The sequence below is a fragment of the Cololabis saira genome, chromosome 17, assembly GCF_033807715.1.
Source record: "Cololabis saira isolate AMF1-May2022 chromosome 17, fColSai1.1, whole genome shotgun sequence".
Classification (NCBI taxonomy): Eukaryota; Metazoa; Chordata; class Actinopteri; order Beloniformes; family Belonidae; genus Cololabis; species Cololabis saira.
The window spans coordinates 32,324,176-32,341,189 of record NC_084603.1 but is presented as its reverse complement, the minus strand read 5'-3'; the positions used below and the strand labels follow the sequence as shown (position 1 = coordinate 32,341,189).

The 17,014-nt window shown below is 40.8% G+C and overlaps 1 protein-coding gene across 1 annotated transcript in view; it reads right to left on the bottom strand.

Moving 5' to 3' along the window:
- plcb1 (phospholipase C beta 1) overlaps positions 1–17,014 on the bottom strand; it is a 35,715-nt gene that overhangs the window by 11,580 nt on the left and 7,121 nt on the right. Inside the window, exons 5-15 of the mRNA XM_061745182.1 lie at positions 16,652–16,731; positions 15,388–15,441; positions 14,686–14,761; positions 12,208–12,308; positions 11,303–11,466; positions 10,255–10,401; positions 6,574–6,731; positions 4,965–5,047; positions 4,776–4,860; positions 4,518–4,683; positions 2,282–2,337 (exon numbers count right to left, since the gene is read on the bottom strand). Of these exons, the coding sequence (XP_061601166.1) occupies positions 2,282–2,337; positions 4,518–4,683; positions 4,776–4,860; positions 4,965–5,047; positions 6,574–6,731; positions 10,255–10,401; positions 11,303–11,466; positions 12,208–12,308; positions 14,686–14,761; positions 15,388–15,441; positions 16,652–16,731 (1,170 nt within the window). The remainder of the gene's footprint in view (positions 1–2,281; positions 2,338–4,517; positions 4,684–4,775; positions 4,861–4,964; positions 5,048–6,573; positions 6,732–10,254; positions 10,402–11,302; positions 11,467–12,207; positions 12,309–14,685; positions 14,762–15,387; positions 15,442–16,651; positions 16,732–17,014) is intronic.

The window sequence follows — 17,014 nt, the reverse complement described above, 5'->3', positions numbered from 1 at the left end:
ATACACACACTACATTTATATCACATCGCACCGTCTCATCTAAGTTTTTATTTTCTCCTTGAGTGTGAAATATTCAAATCAGCGTCTAAACATAATAATTAATGTTCCATAAACATGTACTGGTGAAGGACTGATTGTTAATTAAGCATTACCTAATGATAAAAGTATAATTATTAGGTAATGATGAAGTAGTGAGTCACCAAGGTAGCTGATGGAAATGCAATAATGAACCATCAACTTTGAAGTCGTCCCTGAATAATTTCATGTCATTAGGCATCTTGAGTGGCGCAGCAGGAGTCCCTGTAGGGGGTGGAGGTTGAGTCACGGCTCTCTCGCTGCAGCTTTCTTGTTTAACTCACACGATCAAGGGGAAGCCTGCAGTTCCTCGAAGGACCATGAGGAGCCGGCTCCAGAAACCAGTCATTTTCTCTTCAACTCCATGTTCAAATAAAAAGGGGGAGAAACCTCAACAAAGCAGCTGAGAGGAGCCGTGTTGGCTGCTACATCTATCAGCAGGAGGAGCAGGCGGCCGGACCAGGCTTGTTCCTGCTCCTGCCAATATGTTCTCATCCAGAGCTTTGAAAATTCAGAACTTCAGACGGACTCTTCACAAACCCTGTGAATGACGTCACAGAGCGTTTGTCCGGCTCTTTCATTTATCCAAACCACAGCATCCAAGATGTAGCTACAGCTGTCAGTCTGCCACTGTCACACTTCTGTGAGGTATTTCCATCAGTATCATATGTGCAATATAAGGCTAGATCAGCAGTCGGCAACCCAAAATGTTGAAAGAGCCATATTGGACCAAAAACACAAAAAACAAATATGTCTGGAGCCGCAAAAAATGAAAAGTCTTGTATAAGCCTTAGAATGAAGGCAAATGGCGAAAGTCGAAATGTCGAGAAAAAAAGTCAAATTTTTGAGAAAAAAGTCGAAATGTTGATAGAAAAGTTAAAATTTCGATAAAAAAGTCGAAATGTTGATAAAAAAGTGAAAATGTCGAAAAAAAAGTCGAAATGTTGAGAACAAAGTCGAAATGTCGAGGAAATAGTGAGAATTTCATGAAAAAAGTCGAAATGTCGAGATTAAAAAAGGAAAGAAAAAAGAGAAAAAAAGGGAAAAAAAAGAAAAAAGGAAAAAAGAGAAAAAAAGGGAAAAAAAATTAAAAAAAGAAAAAAAAAGAAGAAAAAAAGGTCAAACATTTCTGAAAAAGCTCCAGGGCTATGGCTATGGCTATGGCTATGGCGGCGCTAAAGAGCCGCATGCGGCTCTAGAGCAGCGGGTTGCCGACTGCTGCGCTAGATAGAAGGGAAGGTAAACAACTAGATGTCACTTCCTAAACATGATAAAATATCCCTTCAAATAAAACTGAAACTAATATGACTCCTTTAAAAACAACAACGACACCTTCGTGCAGCTTTAAATAATTATTAACTGATAATGATTATTTTACACAATTTATTTTAGGTCATTCATTTTTAGGTACTATAATTGTTAATTAGAAATGAGGTCCCATTCTGAAGTGCATGGTATTTTCTACTTTTTATAACCAATATTTTCGTGTTTTTAGGCTCTTATCTGCTCTGTTTGATATGTTCTACCACATCTGCTTGCTTGGATTTCCTCTTATGCAGCTGAAACTGGAGGGTGAAAAAATAAATAATCAAAGAGGGTTTAAAGATCTACAGGAGCTGTCTTTTATATACAGTTGGATACATTTTCTTGTTGGTCCAAAGGGAACTGCATGAAATCTGATCAATGGCCTCCGGTAATACGTCTCAATGTGGGCTGGGGCTGCAGATTTGAAATTAGAAAGCTCACAGAGGCGCCTCAGAAGTCTTCTCCTCGTCTCAGCCGGAGCCAGCATCGGCTCTTGGCAGAATTTAAAATAAAAGCTACATTTAACTCTTTGTGGTGCGGAAGCATCGAGATAGGACCTGCGGAAGAACAGAGATGTATTTCTGGTGTTTGTGGGTCGCTGTAGGAAGGAAATACTAAATTTAGAGGAATGACGATGTTACCTAAAACCAAACTGAACAGCAAAAGCTCACGGTGGACACAAAACTAAGAACAGTACACAGGGCAAAGAAACAACAACAGCAAACACAAAGCGCAGACTAAAAGCCGAAAACACAGGAGTTCATAACGAGATCAACGATGACGACAGCATGGAAACTCAACCACACAGAGCCGTGAAAGTGCACAACACTTGTGAACATTAACGAACGGCGACAGGAGTGAGGGTGACCCTCTGCCAGCTCTGTGCGATGTCACCACTGACCTTTTTACCATCATCATCTTCATCATCATCATCTTCCTCACTCTCAGCCTCCATCTCTGTTAAAATCAAACAAGTCTTCACTGTCTCATTATCTGTTCCTGTTTTTAACAAATGCAAAAGACCAGAGTGACACATGAGTCCGTGCGTTCAGCTGACAGCGGGGGAAGGCGACCGGCTAGGAGGCAGACTTGTCGTCAGACGTGCCGTCGCAACGCAAATAAAATACTTCTGCAGCTTAATGAGAGTGACTACGAAGCCCTGAGTCCCACTCAGCTGCAGACCTAGCTGCAGGTGAGCAGCTATAAAAAACAGCAACACGATACAGACCGTGACTCACTGCTCAGCATCGGCCCACTAACAAACCAGAAGTAGACACTCATGCAACATATCTGAAAAACATATTTTAAAAATAGTTGAATACTAGCAACAAAAAAAAGGGTCAGAACAGAAACACATCATGTTTAGATGAACCTCTGCTTTAGCATCTGTGATGTTGACTGTTTCTGTCACTGAAGCGTTCTCTCTAAAGCAGTGTCTCCCATCCTGGAGTCCCGGGCCCCCCCTGGGGGGGCGCCAGAGATCTCTGGGGGGGGCACAAAACTTTATCTGCTTTGAGGATATGCAGTTGTAAAAATTATATTTGCACATGTTAAATAAATAAAAAATCACAATAACAAACCTACTGTAATGGAATACAGTAATCCAAGGCTGTATAAACCCACTTAGAAATATATTTTGGTCATTTTAAAATACTAAGTTATTTATCAGGATAAAAACTTAAAAACGTATTATTATATCATTATTCAACATTTAATCATACTATTACTCCGACAGGTTGTTAAAGGAAAAATGTTAAAAAATTTTGCTCTCATATTAAAAGAGACATTTTTCAGAAATATTTTTATGTCCTTGCAATTATTTTTTGTGCATATTTTATACATTGGTGACACAAAAGGAAGGTGACAAAAACAAAGTACAGGGTAAACCAAAGAGAAATGTATCAAAAAACATACCGTATTTTCTGGACTATAAGCCGCACCTGTATATAAGCCGCATCCGCTCTATTTAAAAAAAAAACAATAAAAAAAGATATACAAGCCGCACCCGTATATAAGCCGCATCCGCTCTATTTAAAAAAAAAGATATGCAAGCCGCAGATATTTGTTGTTAGATTAGATATTTACTACATGTACAGAACCATTTTGAACTGTAAATGATGTACATGTTTGTACCTAAATAGATCCTTTCCTAACAGTGTCTTAACACGGCATCAACTTTGCTGATTAAAACAGGACAGAACCAAGAGAAAATAACCAGTATTTATTTATCTATTTATCTGTTTGAAATCTGCTTCTACCTACTTCTATCTGCTAAAGAAGAAGTAGCGTATTCTTCTTTGCATTTATTTTGTCTTAGTTTTTATTCTAATTCCGGTTAGAGCGCCCCCTAGCGGTGGAAGAAAAATCCACAGAATAGACGCACCTTTGTATAAGCCGCATGGTTCAAAACCTATGAAAAAAGTAGCGGCTTATAGTCCAGAAAATACGGTAATTAATGTTAATTTTTTTCAATTAAAGATTTTTAACGAACCACTTTACTCTTTTGCTGCTAGTACGTACGGGTCGGGGGGTCCGGCTGGTCTTAGACACAAGTAGGGGGGGCTCCAAGGAAAAAAGGTTGGGAACCACTGCTCTAAAGGACCCCAGCCTCGGTGTGAGTTTATAACTTCTGCTTTTTCAGCACAGGTGGTCTCTTCCTCTGAGCGCCAAACATGTCAGAGCTGTTTAACTGCTGCTGACGCCTCCCATCTCACCTGGGATGAGCCCTTCACTGCTGAGGTCTTCCTGAAGACATCACCACTTTGGCAAAAGGTAAGTATAAAATTGTAGTCGGATAATGTGAGGTCTCCTCTACGAGGGAAATTAAAAAAATGATAATGTGAATCCCTGCTGCTTCAAGGTCAATGGGATAAGCCTGAAGCTGCGGCTTCATCACTGCACCTTTTCACAAACGACGCCAGTGACTCATGTTTGTGAGGACATATGTTGAATATGGAATCAACTCAACAGCTTCCAAATCAACCTTGATTGAAACATTGAATATTGCTCGGTTCTGATATTTTACCAGCAGCTGTTGTTTTTCTGTAAACTAACGTCTGCTTGGTGCTGCGATACAGACACGGTCACAGCTGAATTCATTTCGCGTGAAAAAAAGTCCTTTTGTCTTTGTGTCATACCTCCCGTGTTGTTGCTAGGAGACAGCGGTTCATTACTCTGATTGGCAGGTTGGTCCATCAGTCTCTTGGAGTCCGTGCTATTGGAGGGTTTGTGAGACTTCTTGTTCTTGATGAGTATTTTGCCCATCAGTTCTTGTGGACTGGGAAGTGGGACACCGGCCTCCAGCTGCAAACACACACACAAACAGCAGCACAACAGGGAAGATGAGTTCAACATTAACAACAGGTGGAAACTACCCGTCGGTCTGTGCTTCTTACGGAGTATTTGTCCAAGGGATCAATCAGCAGAGCTTCTCCAAAAATGGATCGACAGTACTCGGCCATTTTAGCCTGCTGCTTCAAACTGAAACGCAAACAAGTGGATAATTTCATCCCAAACATTAATATATAGGTATTTATATTAAAATAGCTGAGACACTAAAGGAAATGCAAATATTAAATTCTTACGAGTCTACGTGGTTTTCAAAAGACAATATGACAGGAAAAGGTGAGGTCTTGAAGGCGCACTCTGCAATGGCCTCAATCACCTCCTACAAAATAAAAGGCACAATCAGTTCACGTTGATAATCCTGCAAAACTTGAATGTCATGTGGTACACTTTATTTTTTCCAAGGCAAATCAGAGAAAAACACGGCGTACCTACAGTCAAAGTACACTCATGATTCAGATGATGATTAGAGTAAAACACAAATCAGTTGACAAACTGTTGGGAAGTTGGAAGTGCAGCAGAGAGAAGTGCATGGTCAGAGTCTCCAGGGCACGTTAATAAGAGTGAACGTTTCTGTATCTGGGGTGCAGATATGCTCCTTCACAGTAACATGTCCGTTATTGTCGCTACTCCAGTTGTACTTTCTTTCTACTTTACAAAGGAGAGATGGCATCCAGAGATATTCTAGTAGCAGCAACATCTCTATGAAACACATAATACTGCATTCCCAACATTCCCAAGGAGGCCTTGTCATTCTCCAAACCCTTTCCATTTATTTGCCAGTGATCTCATATTCATCATGATGGGTGACCTCACATTCATCAACCAACTGGTCTTGATCCAGCCAACTTTAGATTATTAACAAATCATGGAAATGGGATGAGATTCCGGCTGCAAAGACTGCTTAATCGAGGATGATGTGGCCCAACTCTTATAGAAAGTTGGTGCTATTACAGTTTGTTGCAGAACACGATATCTATGAGATCCCAAAAAGACCAAGGGAGGCTGTTTACCACTTGAGCTTATATAACTATTGATGACATTTCTTCAAAATGCCCCATGTAGACTGTCACAGTGTTGGACTATACTGATGACATGATAAAACAAAGAACCAATCAGGAAATTTAAGCTGAAAATCTTCCAGGTTAGGTGCAGAATTAGGGATAAATGCAGGTACAAGACATTATTTGTGTTTACGTCACCATGGAGGCTACCTGGGTAATGTATGTGCAGGAGATGTTAGGCTCATTTTCCATCGGTGATGCTTAATATTCAGGCAGAGTTACTGTTGATGGATCGTGTTTCTCAGATTCTTTTTTGTTTTGTTTTGTTTTTAATTGGAACTCTGAAAATAAAGTATCAGAGGCACCAACTCATAAGTTGACCAGGTGTCCCTCATTCTCACATCTCCCACATTTGAACTGACTCGATATTCAACAGCACAGGACAGATTATGTCTGGTTCATATACAGAGGCCTTGAAGAAAGAAAGGGTCCACTTATAGAGACTGTATTTAAAGTCAACTAAACAGCATACACGTGCTGGTTAACCTGTCACCATCTGCCTACTGCAGTCACCCACTGAGGGGAAGATTTGGTGGCTAAAAAAAAACAAGACAGAAGACAAATGTAGCTGCAGATTCCAACAGAATGTCCTGAAGATCAACTATTTAAAAGAGACAAAACAAAGTAACAAGCAGGAAAGGGAAGCCACTTTTTTTGTCTGTCCTGGGTGATGTTTTAGTCTCAAATGTGATACCGCCGTGGAAACAACGAGAGCAATCAAAGTGAGATTTTGATTCAGAATTCAAGCTGGCGGTTCAGTTTCGCTCTCTAAAAACTTGCTGACCTTAAACGGGATCTCTGACGTCATGGTGAAGCCGTGCGTTATGACGGGCTCCTCCTCTGCAGTCCGTCCCTTCCACACGTCCAGTTCCACGCAGCGACACCCCGCCAGCAGAACCTGCCTGTACATCTCCACCGAGGAGCTCCCTGCCAGCTGGCCCGCTGAAGCACACACAAGGAAGGAAAACACGAGACACGGCCACACATTTAAATACAAAGCCGCCTCCTGTGAGCACAATCACTCCGTATTCCTCCAAGACTTTATTATCAGGATGTTGGAGTCAACATTATGAAGAACAAAGGCATCTAATCTGTTTTGTCAAATATGTCATGCAGAGAACTGACATCATGAAGGAGATGTTGGAATCCCGCCAGGAAAAACATCCAAAACAAAACAAAACTTCCCATTATGGCGATCTTGTATGAAACTCCTATTCAAAAGTCTGTTGATAACGTGGGATTTGAATGTATTTTTGCCCACATTTCCTTGAAGCCCATTTGGTCTTGAGCTCTTGTTCAGGTTCCTGGTTCATGGTTTCTTTGAAAGCCAGAAACTAATGTTTAGTTATAGCTGCGAAGGCAGTTGGTGAGTTTTCTGAGCTGCTGAGGTCCGTGTCATTGAGAAAAACCGGTTTCTTGATATTCTCCTTATTTTTTTTCCTGCTCTTTGTACTCACCATTAAGAAAATAAATGAATGTCTCTAAAAACCAGACTGGATGTACAGTTTATTTTCTTACACTCAATGAAGGGAGTCAACAGTTCCTTCGCACATTTTTTTTTCTTTTTGCTGCAGTACAGTAAGTCATTGTGCCTCATAATAAACTGCCATCTGCTTGGACTTGAATTTATCAGTGTCAATGAAAAGTGAAGGAGCAACTGCTGGATGTTAAAGGTTGTTTGGTCAGATAGATGGATCTGTCCATTTGTCAGCTCAGTAAAGATTGTCTCTGCATGCGCTAGCTGCCCATTTCATGAGGACATGGTAGCAGAAAACAAAAACACTGTGGGAGCTACAATTATTGAAAACTATTACACCCCAGCATCGGAGTTTCATGCAGAACATTTGCATAAGATAAGCAAAGTCTGTGTTTTCCTATCATTTCCTGACATTAATGCCCGGATGTGTCGATTACCATTTAACATTTAAAGGAGCTTGAGGCAGGATTTATGAAAAAAATTTGTATACGTTTTAAGTTTTCTAGTAATAATGTCAGATGAAGCGTTCCAAACCAAAAAGAATGATCCTCTAGTGCAGGGGTTCTTAACCTTTCTGACCTTGGGGCCCAATTTTTTCAGTACAGAGTGGCCCGGGGCCCGTTAAATATTAACACTGTATAGCAGGGGTATTCAACTAAAACTTTAAGAGGTCCATTTGGAGAAAATTTACTCAAGCGAAGGTCCAGAACATCATAATATATATATATATATATATATATATATATATATATATATATATATATATATATATATATATATATATATATATATATATATATGTGTGTGTGTGTATATATTCAAGTAGCCTCATAGTTGTATCAACATCTGCATCTGACTGTTATATTAAAAAAAGTACATATTTGCCAATTAACATGTTTAACTTGAATTAAACATATTTTTTTCTCTTAAAAATAAAGTAGATTTTATTTTATTTTTCAAATGCTATCTTATTTTATTTCTCTACCAGCAGTTTGAATTTCCCCTTTTCTTTGTTAATTGTCTCAACAATTTTTATACTAAATTAATATAAACACATCTTAACAATTTAACAGTTTTGCAGTTTTTCTTTCTTCCCCTGTTATAATCTCATGCCCCCACTTTCTGTTGTTCAGTGAGAGAACTGAGCTCTAATTTCTCCTGTCAGGACTTTAAATCTGGGCTGGATGGTGTCAGGTTCTCATATGCATGTGGAGGTGCTCATTGATGAGCCTGAAACGATATTTAGTTTTAATCATGTTCACTGTGGAGAAAGCTGCTTCACAGCTGTATCTGGACCCAAACATGGGCAGGATGTTTTAAGATGGTCAGTTTATTTTTCTGTGACTTCAGTTCAGACTTGAGTGGATATGTTTGATGAAAAACTTTGTGTTTTGTTTCAGTGGCGTTTCACTTTCGCACTTTGAACGCCACGGTCTCTGAACGTATGAGACACTGGTTTTGTCCCAGTGGGAAGACTGAACAGGATGAATTTGTCCATTCCGGGTTGCATATTTAAAAATACAGCGAGGACAAAACTTAGTTTGATTTTACTTTAAGTTATTTACATTAATAAGTTGTCAGGACTCAGTGTGTCGGGTTCATCCGAGCCTGATCAGCTGGACGGGCACAGCCCGGACCGCAGCTCTCTGGTCGCGCTGCAGCAGTTACTTTCCGATGCTTTTTCGAAAGCCTGAACAGTCCAGTCCAGCAGACACGACAGCCCACGCATCTACATCTACCATCTTTCAGCAGTAACGACGGAGCCCACAAGCCCGAGGGGCAGCCTCAGCCGACCTCCCCGGCCGCGGAGGACGCCGCGCTCGCTTGCTCTGGGCGCAGACCCAATTAATCGATCCCTAATCCTGGCGGATCTAAACCTACTCTGTGCAAAATGAAGGATTTTCTCTGTAAAGACACACCATTTCTCTTACTATTACACGTACAGCTAGCTGAGTGTCTTCTCCTCCTCATTTGGTTGGGAGTTGCTATGCAGTCCCGCGGCCCTCGCGGCCCACAAGTACAAAACAGAATTCTTTTTGGCGGCCCACTAGATGGCGCTCGCGGCCCAAGTGTGGGCCGCGGCCCTATGGTTAAGAATCACTGCTCTAGTGTATCTCTCCGTTGCCTTGAACAGGCTGTGTGCTGCAAAATGTGCTGCAATTCGGAACCCGAATTTCCCGCGCTGTCCTGCGGATGTGACGTCACATGACGCTGCATGCACGTTCTCCCTGTTCTCCCGTGCCGGCTTCGCTGTTGGCTGCAGTACCCCCGGCGGCCGTCGTGGTGAAGGGTGGCGCTAATGAGTCTCATTTCTTAAAAGGAGCCTCAAGCTCCTTTAACAATTACTATTTAAGAACCTTTGAACGATAACATGCAGTCAGGGGGTTGTTTTTGCACTACTGTTAGGAAATATGGACTTAGAAACATTTGATGACACATGGCACATCTGGACTTCTGACACCACGTCACATTTTGACAACCTGAAAACAACTTATGTGCCTAAAGTTGCCATGGTAACAGCAAACAGAACAGTAACTGTAACTGCGTTCGCTGTGGCCTGAAGGCTTTGTTTTGTCAGACTGGCGTTTGAGCATTTGACCTTGACGTAAGATGGAAAAAAAAAAAGTTTCTTCATTCACGCAGCTGCACTTGTAATCCAGCTCATCGTCCGTCACACTTCTGCCACTCTGGGGTTTTCATAAGCCTCCATGTGAGTCCCTAACACATCATACCCTTGGGATAATTCACTGGATATAATATTATTATATAATATCACTATATCCACTGCAGCTGCCATAATTACACCGGGAAAGAGGCAGAAAAGGAATTATAGAAAGGCATTCCTGCCTGTAAATCATTGAATAACTGAGATGTGCATTTGTTTGCTGGTAATTATCAGCAGGACAGAGAATAAATTAATGTATTTAAAACAAGAGATACAGACAAAAACTTTGACTGTACAGAGGGAAGAATACGTTGCAGTTCTACCTGTCAGGTATGTGTTATGTGACGAGTTGATGAAGTAGTTGCACAGAGGGAAACTCATGTCTTCAGACTGATCCAGCTTTTCCGGAGGAATGACTCCGTTCTCGTCGCTGGACAGATAACAGGAGAACGCCTGGAGAGAGATCGTGCCTAAAGACAACATGGACATAACCACAGTATCATGAGATAAAAGATTCAGATCATTAAAAAAGAAAAGGAAGTCAGCTACATTCACATTAAAAAACATCAAAGGTCTTGATTTAAAAAGATGCTCTGAAGCAGTTTCTTTTTTTCTTTTTTCTAGATCCTGGTCCAGTGTGCAGACCTGCGGTCACCACCTAGTGGCACAATTTTAAAACTGCAACTAAACCAATATCCCCAATGACCTCCAAACAGTAGTATCTGAAATAAATACATAAATGAATGAATAAGAAACCGACAAAAGAAAAAGATTTTGTTTCTGTCAGGGATATAATAAGATGAAGCTGGAAATAAAATGTTTGTCCTAAAGTGAAAAAAAGTGTAATTCTTCACTTCACAGGTATTTAAATCTTACATAAAAAAAAACATAAAAGAAAACAGAAATTGAACATAAAATACCCTTAGGGTAAATATGGATTCACCTCTCACAGTTATTTTATTTTGTGGTATAAAAAAAAAGAAAAAAGAAAAAAAGTATTTTATTATTTTAAAGTGGTTGGTGGGAAAAAAGAAAAAAAAACAAACAATAAGTCAATGCTTGATGTTTCTTTAGTCGGATTAAGGAGAAAAATTAAAACACGATTCATACACCGTATTTCGGGTGGGTTGGGGCAATATTTTATTACCAACATGTGCAGATATAAAAATGCAGTTCAGCTGCGCTTCGCTTGTTAGGATCAAGGTCACAGAGGCAGCAGAGGTGTGTGTGTGTGTGTGTGTGTGTGTGTGTGTGTGTGTGTGTGTGTGTGTGTGTGTGTGTGTGTGTGTGTGTGTGTGTGTGTGTGTGTGTGTGTGTGTGTGTGTGTGTGTGTGTGTGTGTGTGTGTGTGTGTGTGTGTGTGTGTGTGTACCTTGCTTCAGCTGTGTCTGGTCATGCTGGTACCTCTCCATCAGAGAGTGTGTCTGGGCAGGACGGAGAGGAGGGTAGAGGATCTCGTTGAGCCTCGGGTCTCTCTGCTTGTTATTGATGAACTCTGTCATCTGATCGACTGATATCTTCCCACCATCTCCTCCTCTGCAGGACAGAGCAGCGCCGGAGCCCAGATTACAGGGTTATACTGCTTAACTACAACTCTGAAATGACTCAGAGTACTAGAATATGCCATGTCCGATGAAATGAAAGGTTGCTTTCTTCGTTGGACACTGCGTTGCCTTTGGGCATTATTTTAAACAAGCACTACTTTCTTTTGAAGGACTGAATGCAAATGTGAAGAACTGTTTTGTCCAAATAGATCTAGATCTGTCTTGACAGTCAGGAAAAATAAACCTCCTTTTTCTAAACGTATGAAGCATTGTTTTCAACAAATATCACGACAAAATATGATTACCATACTGTAAAACACAGTAAATCACTTAGTTCACTTAGGTTTGTCTGTTTCTCAGACGAAACTAAACCAAAAGGAAATAATGTAATTCATGCTTGAAAATAATGGTGGATGTTTGTCATTCTCAGGCATTTTGTGGACTTATCAATAACAAAAAAGGATATATTGTTCTGTCATCTGGACATGACGGAGCTGGGCCTGGTAAAGGCTCCAAAGTTCTACATAAAGCTTTCTTCAGCTTCTCTCTGTGCACAAGTGGGGCAGCACATGAATCATTATTCATCATCCTTCTCATATCAAAGAAACTGGCCTGAAGCACTGTAAACAGCTCATTTGGTGGAGTAGCTTCTTCATCTTCACAAGGTCTCAAAGCTGATTAAAGGTCAGAGAGAATCCCTGTAATTCCAGAGCAACATTTCCAGAGTTCTTACTGCAGTTTGAAGATGTTACTGAGCTCGGGACGAGGACACAGACTGTCCAAGAAGGTCCGGTACACCTCGAGAGTGAAGTCCTCCAGTCTGATACCGTCACCCTGCCAAGTGAAGGACACACACACACACACGAACCAGTGTCAAATGGTGTCACGCTAAAAGAATCTCAAAAATTGTTTAAAAAGTTAACCTTTAGAACATAATTTGGTTAATAAATCATATAAGCTCTTTCGTTCAAGGACTATCCGGTGGGTAACTGTGAGTGGAGGAACTGATCTTGTATTAACAATGAAAAGAAATGTCTGTTATTTGAAACAGAATGTCATGATTTGCAATTATTTTAAGCTTCATATTGAATTAAAATGTTGTACAAATATTAAAAAAGAGAATTGAAATTATTTTTTTCTCAAAAAAGAAAGGAAAACGTTTAGTTTCATACAGGATCTCAGGGGTTGGTGATTGCACCTTAGTCCTCTTTGGCGAAGTCCTAACTCTAGCCTTTCAAAGGTTACAGCAAAGAAGAAAGAAAAGAGTTTCATCAAAACAGCGTCATCTTGTGTGATGGCTGCTGAACCCGCCAATCGCAGCCTCCACCTCCATCCTGGTTACAAGCGTTTGTGGCCGGATCAGGGTCTAACGTTTGCATCAGCGTGTAGTGAAACGTCACACATCAACACTGAATGGAGGCAACGAGAGGTTGAGCATCCATGTCGTGATAGTAGCAGGACATCATATTTGTGCAACTACAACTTTTCCCACTATGGATCCATATAGCTGGGGCACATTTTTTGGAAAAATTGGGTTGGGATGGTTTTTCATTTAAGTCCATTGTAAAAGAGGTCCAAGCATGCACAAGCATCAGCTTCTGGGTCTTCTCCATTTAAGTTTCTTTGCAGAGATTTAACTTTCATTGTGGCAACAGCAACAAACTGGTTGTTGACAAAGGTTTTCATAACAAGTTCTGTTCTGTTTATGGATTCATTTTTCTAAACTTATTAAACCATTTCTACTTTAAGAATTAGCCTGCTGGGGTGCTGTCTTTATATACTGGAGACCAGTTGTCAGTGAAGCCAAGATAATCAGAGAGTGAAGGCAGCAGAGCCCGAGAGATCAAGCATCAAACCCGAGCAAAGCCCAGGGTTGCCTTTGGTAGGGCAGGTGAAGCTTCTAGAAACATCTTCAGGAACAGACTTGGGCCAGATTTGGTTTAAACACCTGACAATAGAGGGAATGCGCATGACGTCACAGATGCAACTTCACAGGTTTCGCCCACTGAGTGTCAGAAAGACTGAGTGTCAGAAAGACTGAGTGGCAGAAAGACTGAGTGGCAGCGTAAACTTTCAGTTTGAGCAACTGGAAAACATCTAAAATGGGAAAGAGCTGTTGTGCGATCAACTGTACTCATAGATTTAGCAAGAAATCAGAGTTACCGTTTTACAGACAGCCGAAAAATAAGCTTAAAAGAGACAAATGGATCGCTGCAATTCACAGAAACAACTGGATTCCAGGCACCGAAACGTGGATTTGACGTTCCCATTTTGTATCAGGTAATGTTGGATTTTTGGGTAGCTAACGTTAAATGGTCAAATCATAAAGTTCGGTGTCCTCATCACTTTAATTTCACCATACAAATCACTTACTGTATGCTTTCAAGCTTTGCTCCGTGTATTTCCCTGGCGTAGAAATTAAGTACATATAAATATCAGGAAACTGGATTCGTGGAAAAAATATTAATGTCCATGGACCACTGGTTCTTGGGGTAACAGTACGGGTCACTGTCAAGTCCAACTGCCTTTAATTTAAGCCGATAATCGTCTGTTATCTCGTCTTCTCCACAGTTTCCCCGACTAGTTGCAGCCGTTTCTGCCACCAGTGTGAGTAAGGGGGCCGGTCCAGTGGGAAAGTGACGTCAATGCGTACCCTCTATTCTGAGTTCTAAGAGTAAACTTTACCCTGAGAAGTCTGAATGGAGGAAAAACTGTTACAGTCAGGCCTGTAACTGGTGAAAGCCTGGTGGGCTCTTGTAGCTTTTTCAGGCAATTTCCATATCAGTCATTCAGCCGAGAGAGAAGAGCCACCAAGAAAGCATTACTGGGCATTATTGAAGGGTGAATGACGAGGGCTGATCCATGGAGTCGTAGCTAATTGTCATGAGCTGGGGATGGATCCCTCCTGGCTGGGTAGCACAGTTGCAGGTGATGGAAAATCATGCGGTTTCACCACTAAAGATGTGTTTGAATTGTACGGTTTGATGCATTGAACAAGGTTTTGGAAATACAGTATAACTCGTTAACCTGGCACATGCTCAAGTTGAGAACAGGCTGCTTTGTCGGCTTCAATTTCATTATGGGTTAAAATATAATCAAAACAATGAACCCTGCTAAGATGTCCCAGTTGTGACAGAAAAAAATGGGTTGCATGGTCAGCAAAGTGCGTCTACTTTTTACTCCCACTCAAAATAATAAAAGCAGTGTTTACCCGTCCGTAGGGCAGTTTGCAGCTCTCCAGGGCGATCTCCACTCTCTTTCTGTCTGATGAAAACAGCCGAACGATGCTGCAACAGACGATGACATCACAGCAGCTTATCCTCAGCTACAATGCTCTGATATTTATCCTTCCCAAAGTGTCCCTTCTGTCATCACCATACCGTTTAAAGTAAATACATTGTGTAATACCTCAAAGATTGACCTTCAAAGACATAATCTATCTTCGCCGAACCTAATGTTCCTCATGGTTTCACTTTGACAAATCGCACCCAGAAATCGTGCACACACACATCGCATGCCTGAATCCCTCTCCTTGGGAAATTCAATAAAACTTCATCTTTACTCCCTTAACTTCCAAGAAATGAAGTGACCTTAATTTGGCTGTTGCTCGCGTCTAAAATACATCTTTCCTTCGTAACTGTATTATCCATCTCATGCTCTGGCACTAGCTGATTACCAGGTCAGTGCTGAATTAAGCACCTTCAAGAATCATGTCCCTGTTTTTGCTTCCCCAAGTGCACATGGAATTAAGCTTATTTTTGGAAGCAAGGAACAGGAAAGAGCAAAGTTTAAGTTTGTGGGTGTCTCTGCAGATTTTGTCGGGCTATTTCTTCCCACCTGCAACCATCATCTGGAACATGTGCCACGAGCCACCGATTTAAGATTAGGAGGATAATCATCGGGGTGAACTCACTTCTTGACAGGAATTCTCCCCTCTGTGTTTGGCTGCAGCGTTAACCTGACGTGCCTGAACAGAGAGAGTAGAAACGGTGGGAAAGTTACACAAAAGTACTTTGAAGAGTAAGGAAAACACATTTTCAGTCACAAATCAGTGATTATAAGACTGTAATTAGAGTGATCAGAGGCCATTTATATTTGGAAATATTAATTAGGGGAAAAGGTATCTTTAAAGTATCAGTATTATTCATCATTCCTTTATTTAGTATCCTAGATATTTAAAAAAAAAAAAAAAAAAACATTAAATGTCCATGTCTGATTGAAACCGAACCTCACATATGACACTTTTACTGGATGGTGAAATATCAAAAAGTCATTTGAAATTACTTTTAATTGGATGGAGATAAATGAGAATGACTTTCTGTCATGTAGCGTACGTTACGCTGTAAAAACAGCAGGAGAATTCTGACACCTAATCTGATATAAACCCACGGCGGCTTGTGTACCTGAGCTCTCAGAGCCTGAGGACACCGTGACTAAGATAAAAAGAAGGACTTTGGCAGAGGATTAACACAACAGGACCCTGTAAAGCATTGACATGGCGGGCAAAGAAAAGAAGAACCTAACTGTTGGAGAGTTTAGTGGAGAGATGGAGCACTATTCTTCCAAACTACTCAAATATGCAATATAACAGCCTCAGGTTAGACTTTACAGACCTATGTTGACATGTTTAAAATATTCACGTGCATGTTAGAAAGAGACAAAAGTATGACTTAAGTGGACGGGAACACATCCTTGCAAGTTTGCATGTGACACGCCCCAGACTCCTGCAACTATCTTTTTTAGTTTTAGTATTTGACCATAATGTGCAGCTCGTGTCTGATTAAAACCAAAAACTGCATGTCAGCACAAATGCTTGCTGCCATCTGTCAAGCACCGGGGATAACGGGACTGGGGATGACTTGCAGAGTCAGCCATGAACTCCTCTGTTTTCCAGTAATCTGGAGTCAAATATGAGGTCAAATCTCCACGGGATGAAAGCTTGGCTTACATGTGACTCTGTATAATAGAATAATGACCTCGAGCACACCAGCAAGTCTAAAAGAAAAGGGTTAAAAAAAGGAAACAATCGACGTGCTGCACGGGCCTAAACGATATTAAAATGCAGTGACAAGACCTTAAACAAGCTGTAAATAAACAAATACTCACAAACCTCAATAAACTGCAGCAACACTATAAAGAAGTGTTCGACAGATTTATAGATTATTACACAGACTTACGCTTTTAGCAGACTCTGGTCTCTGTTCAGATTGTGGCTCAGCAGGTTGGAAGACAAAGAAAACAAGTCCTCGCACCACACCTGCAGAAACACACACTCTGTCATCATCATCATCATCATCATCCTCATCCTCATCATCATCCTCATCATCATCATCATCCTTATCATCATCATCATCATCGTCATCATCATCATCCTCATTATCATCATCATCCTCATCCTTATCCTCATCATCACCATCATCCTTATCATCATCATCATCATCATCCTCATCCTCATCCTTATCATCATCATCATCCTCATCATCCTCATCCTCATCATCATCATCCTTATCATCATCATCATCGTCATCATCATCATCCTC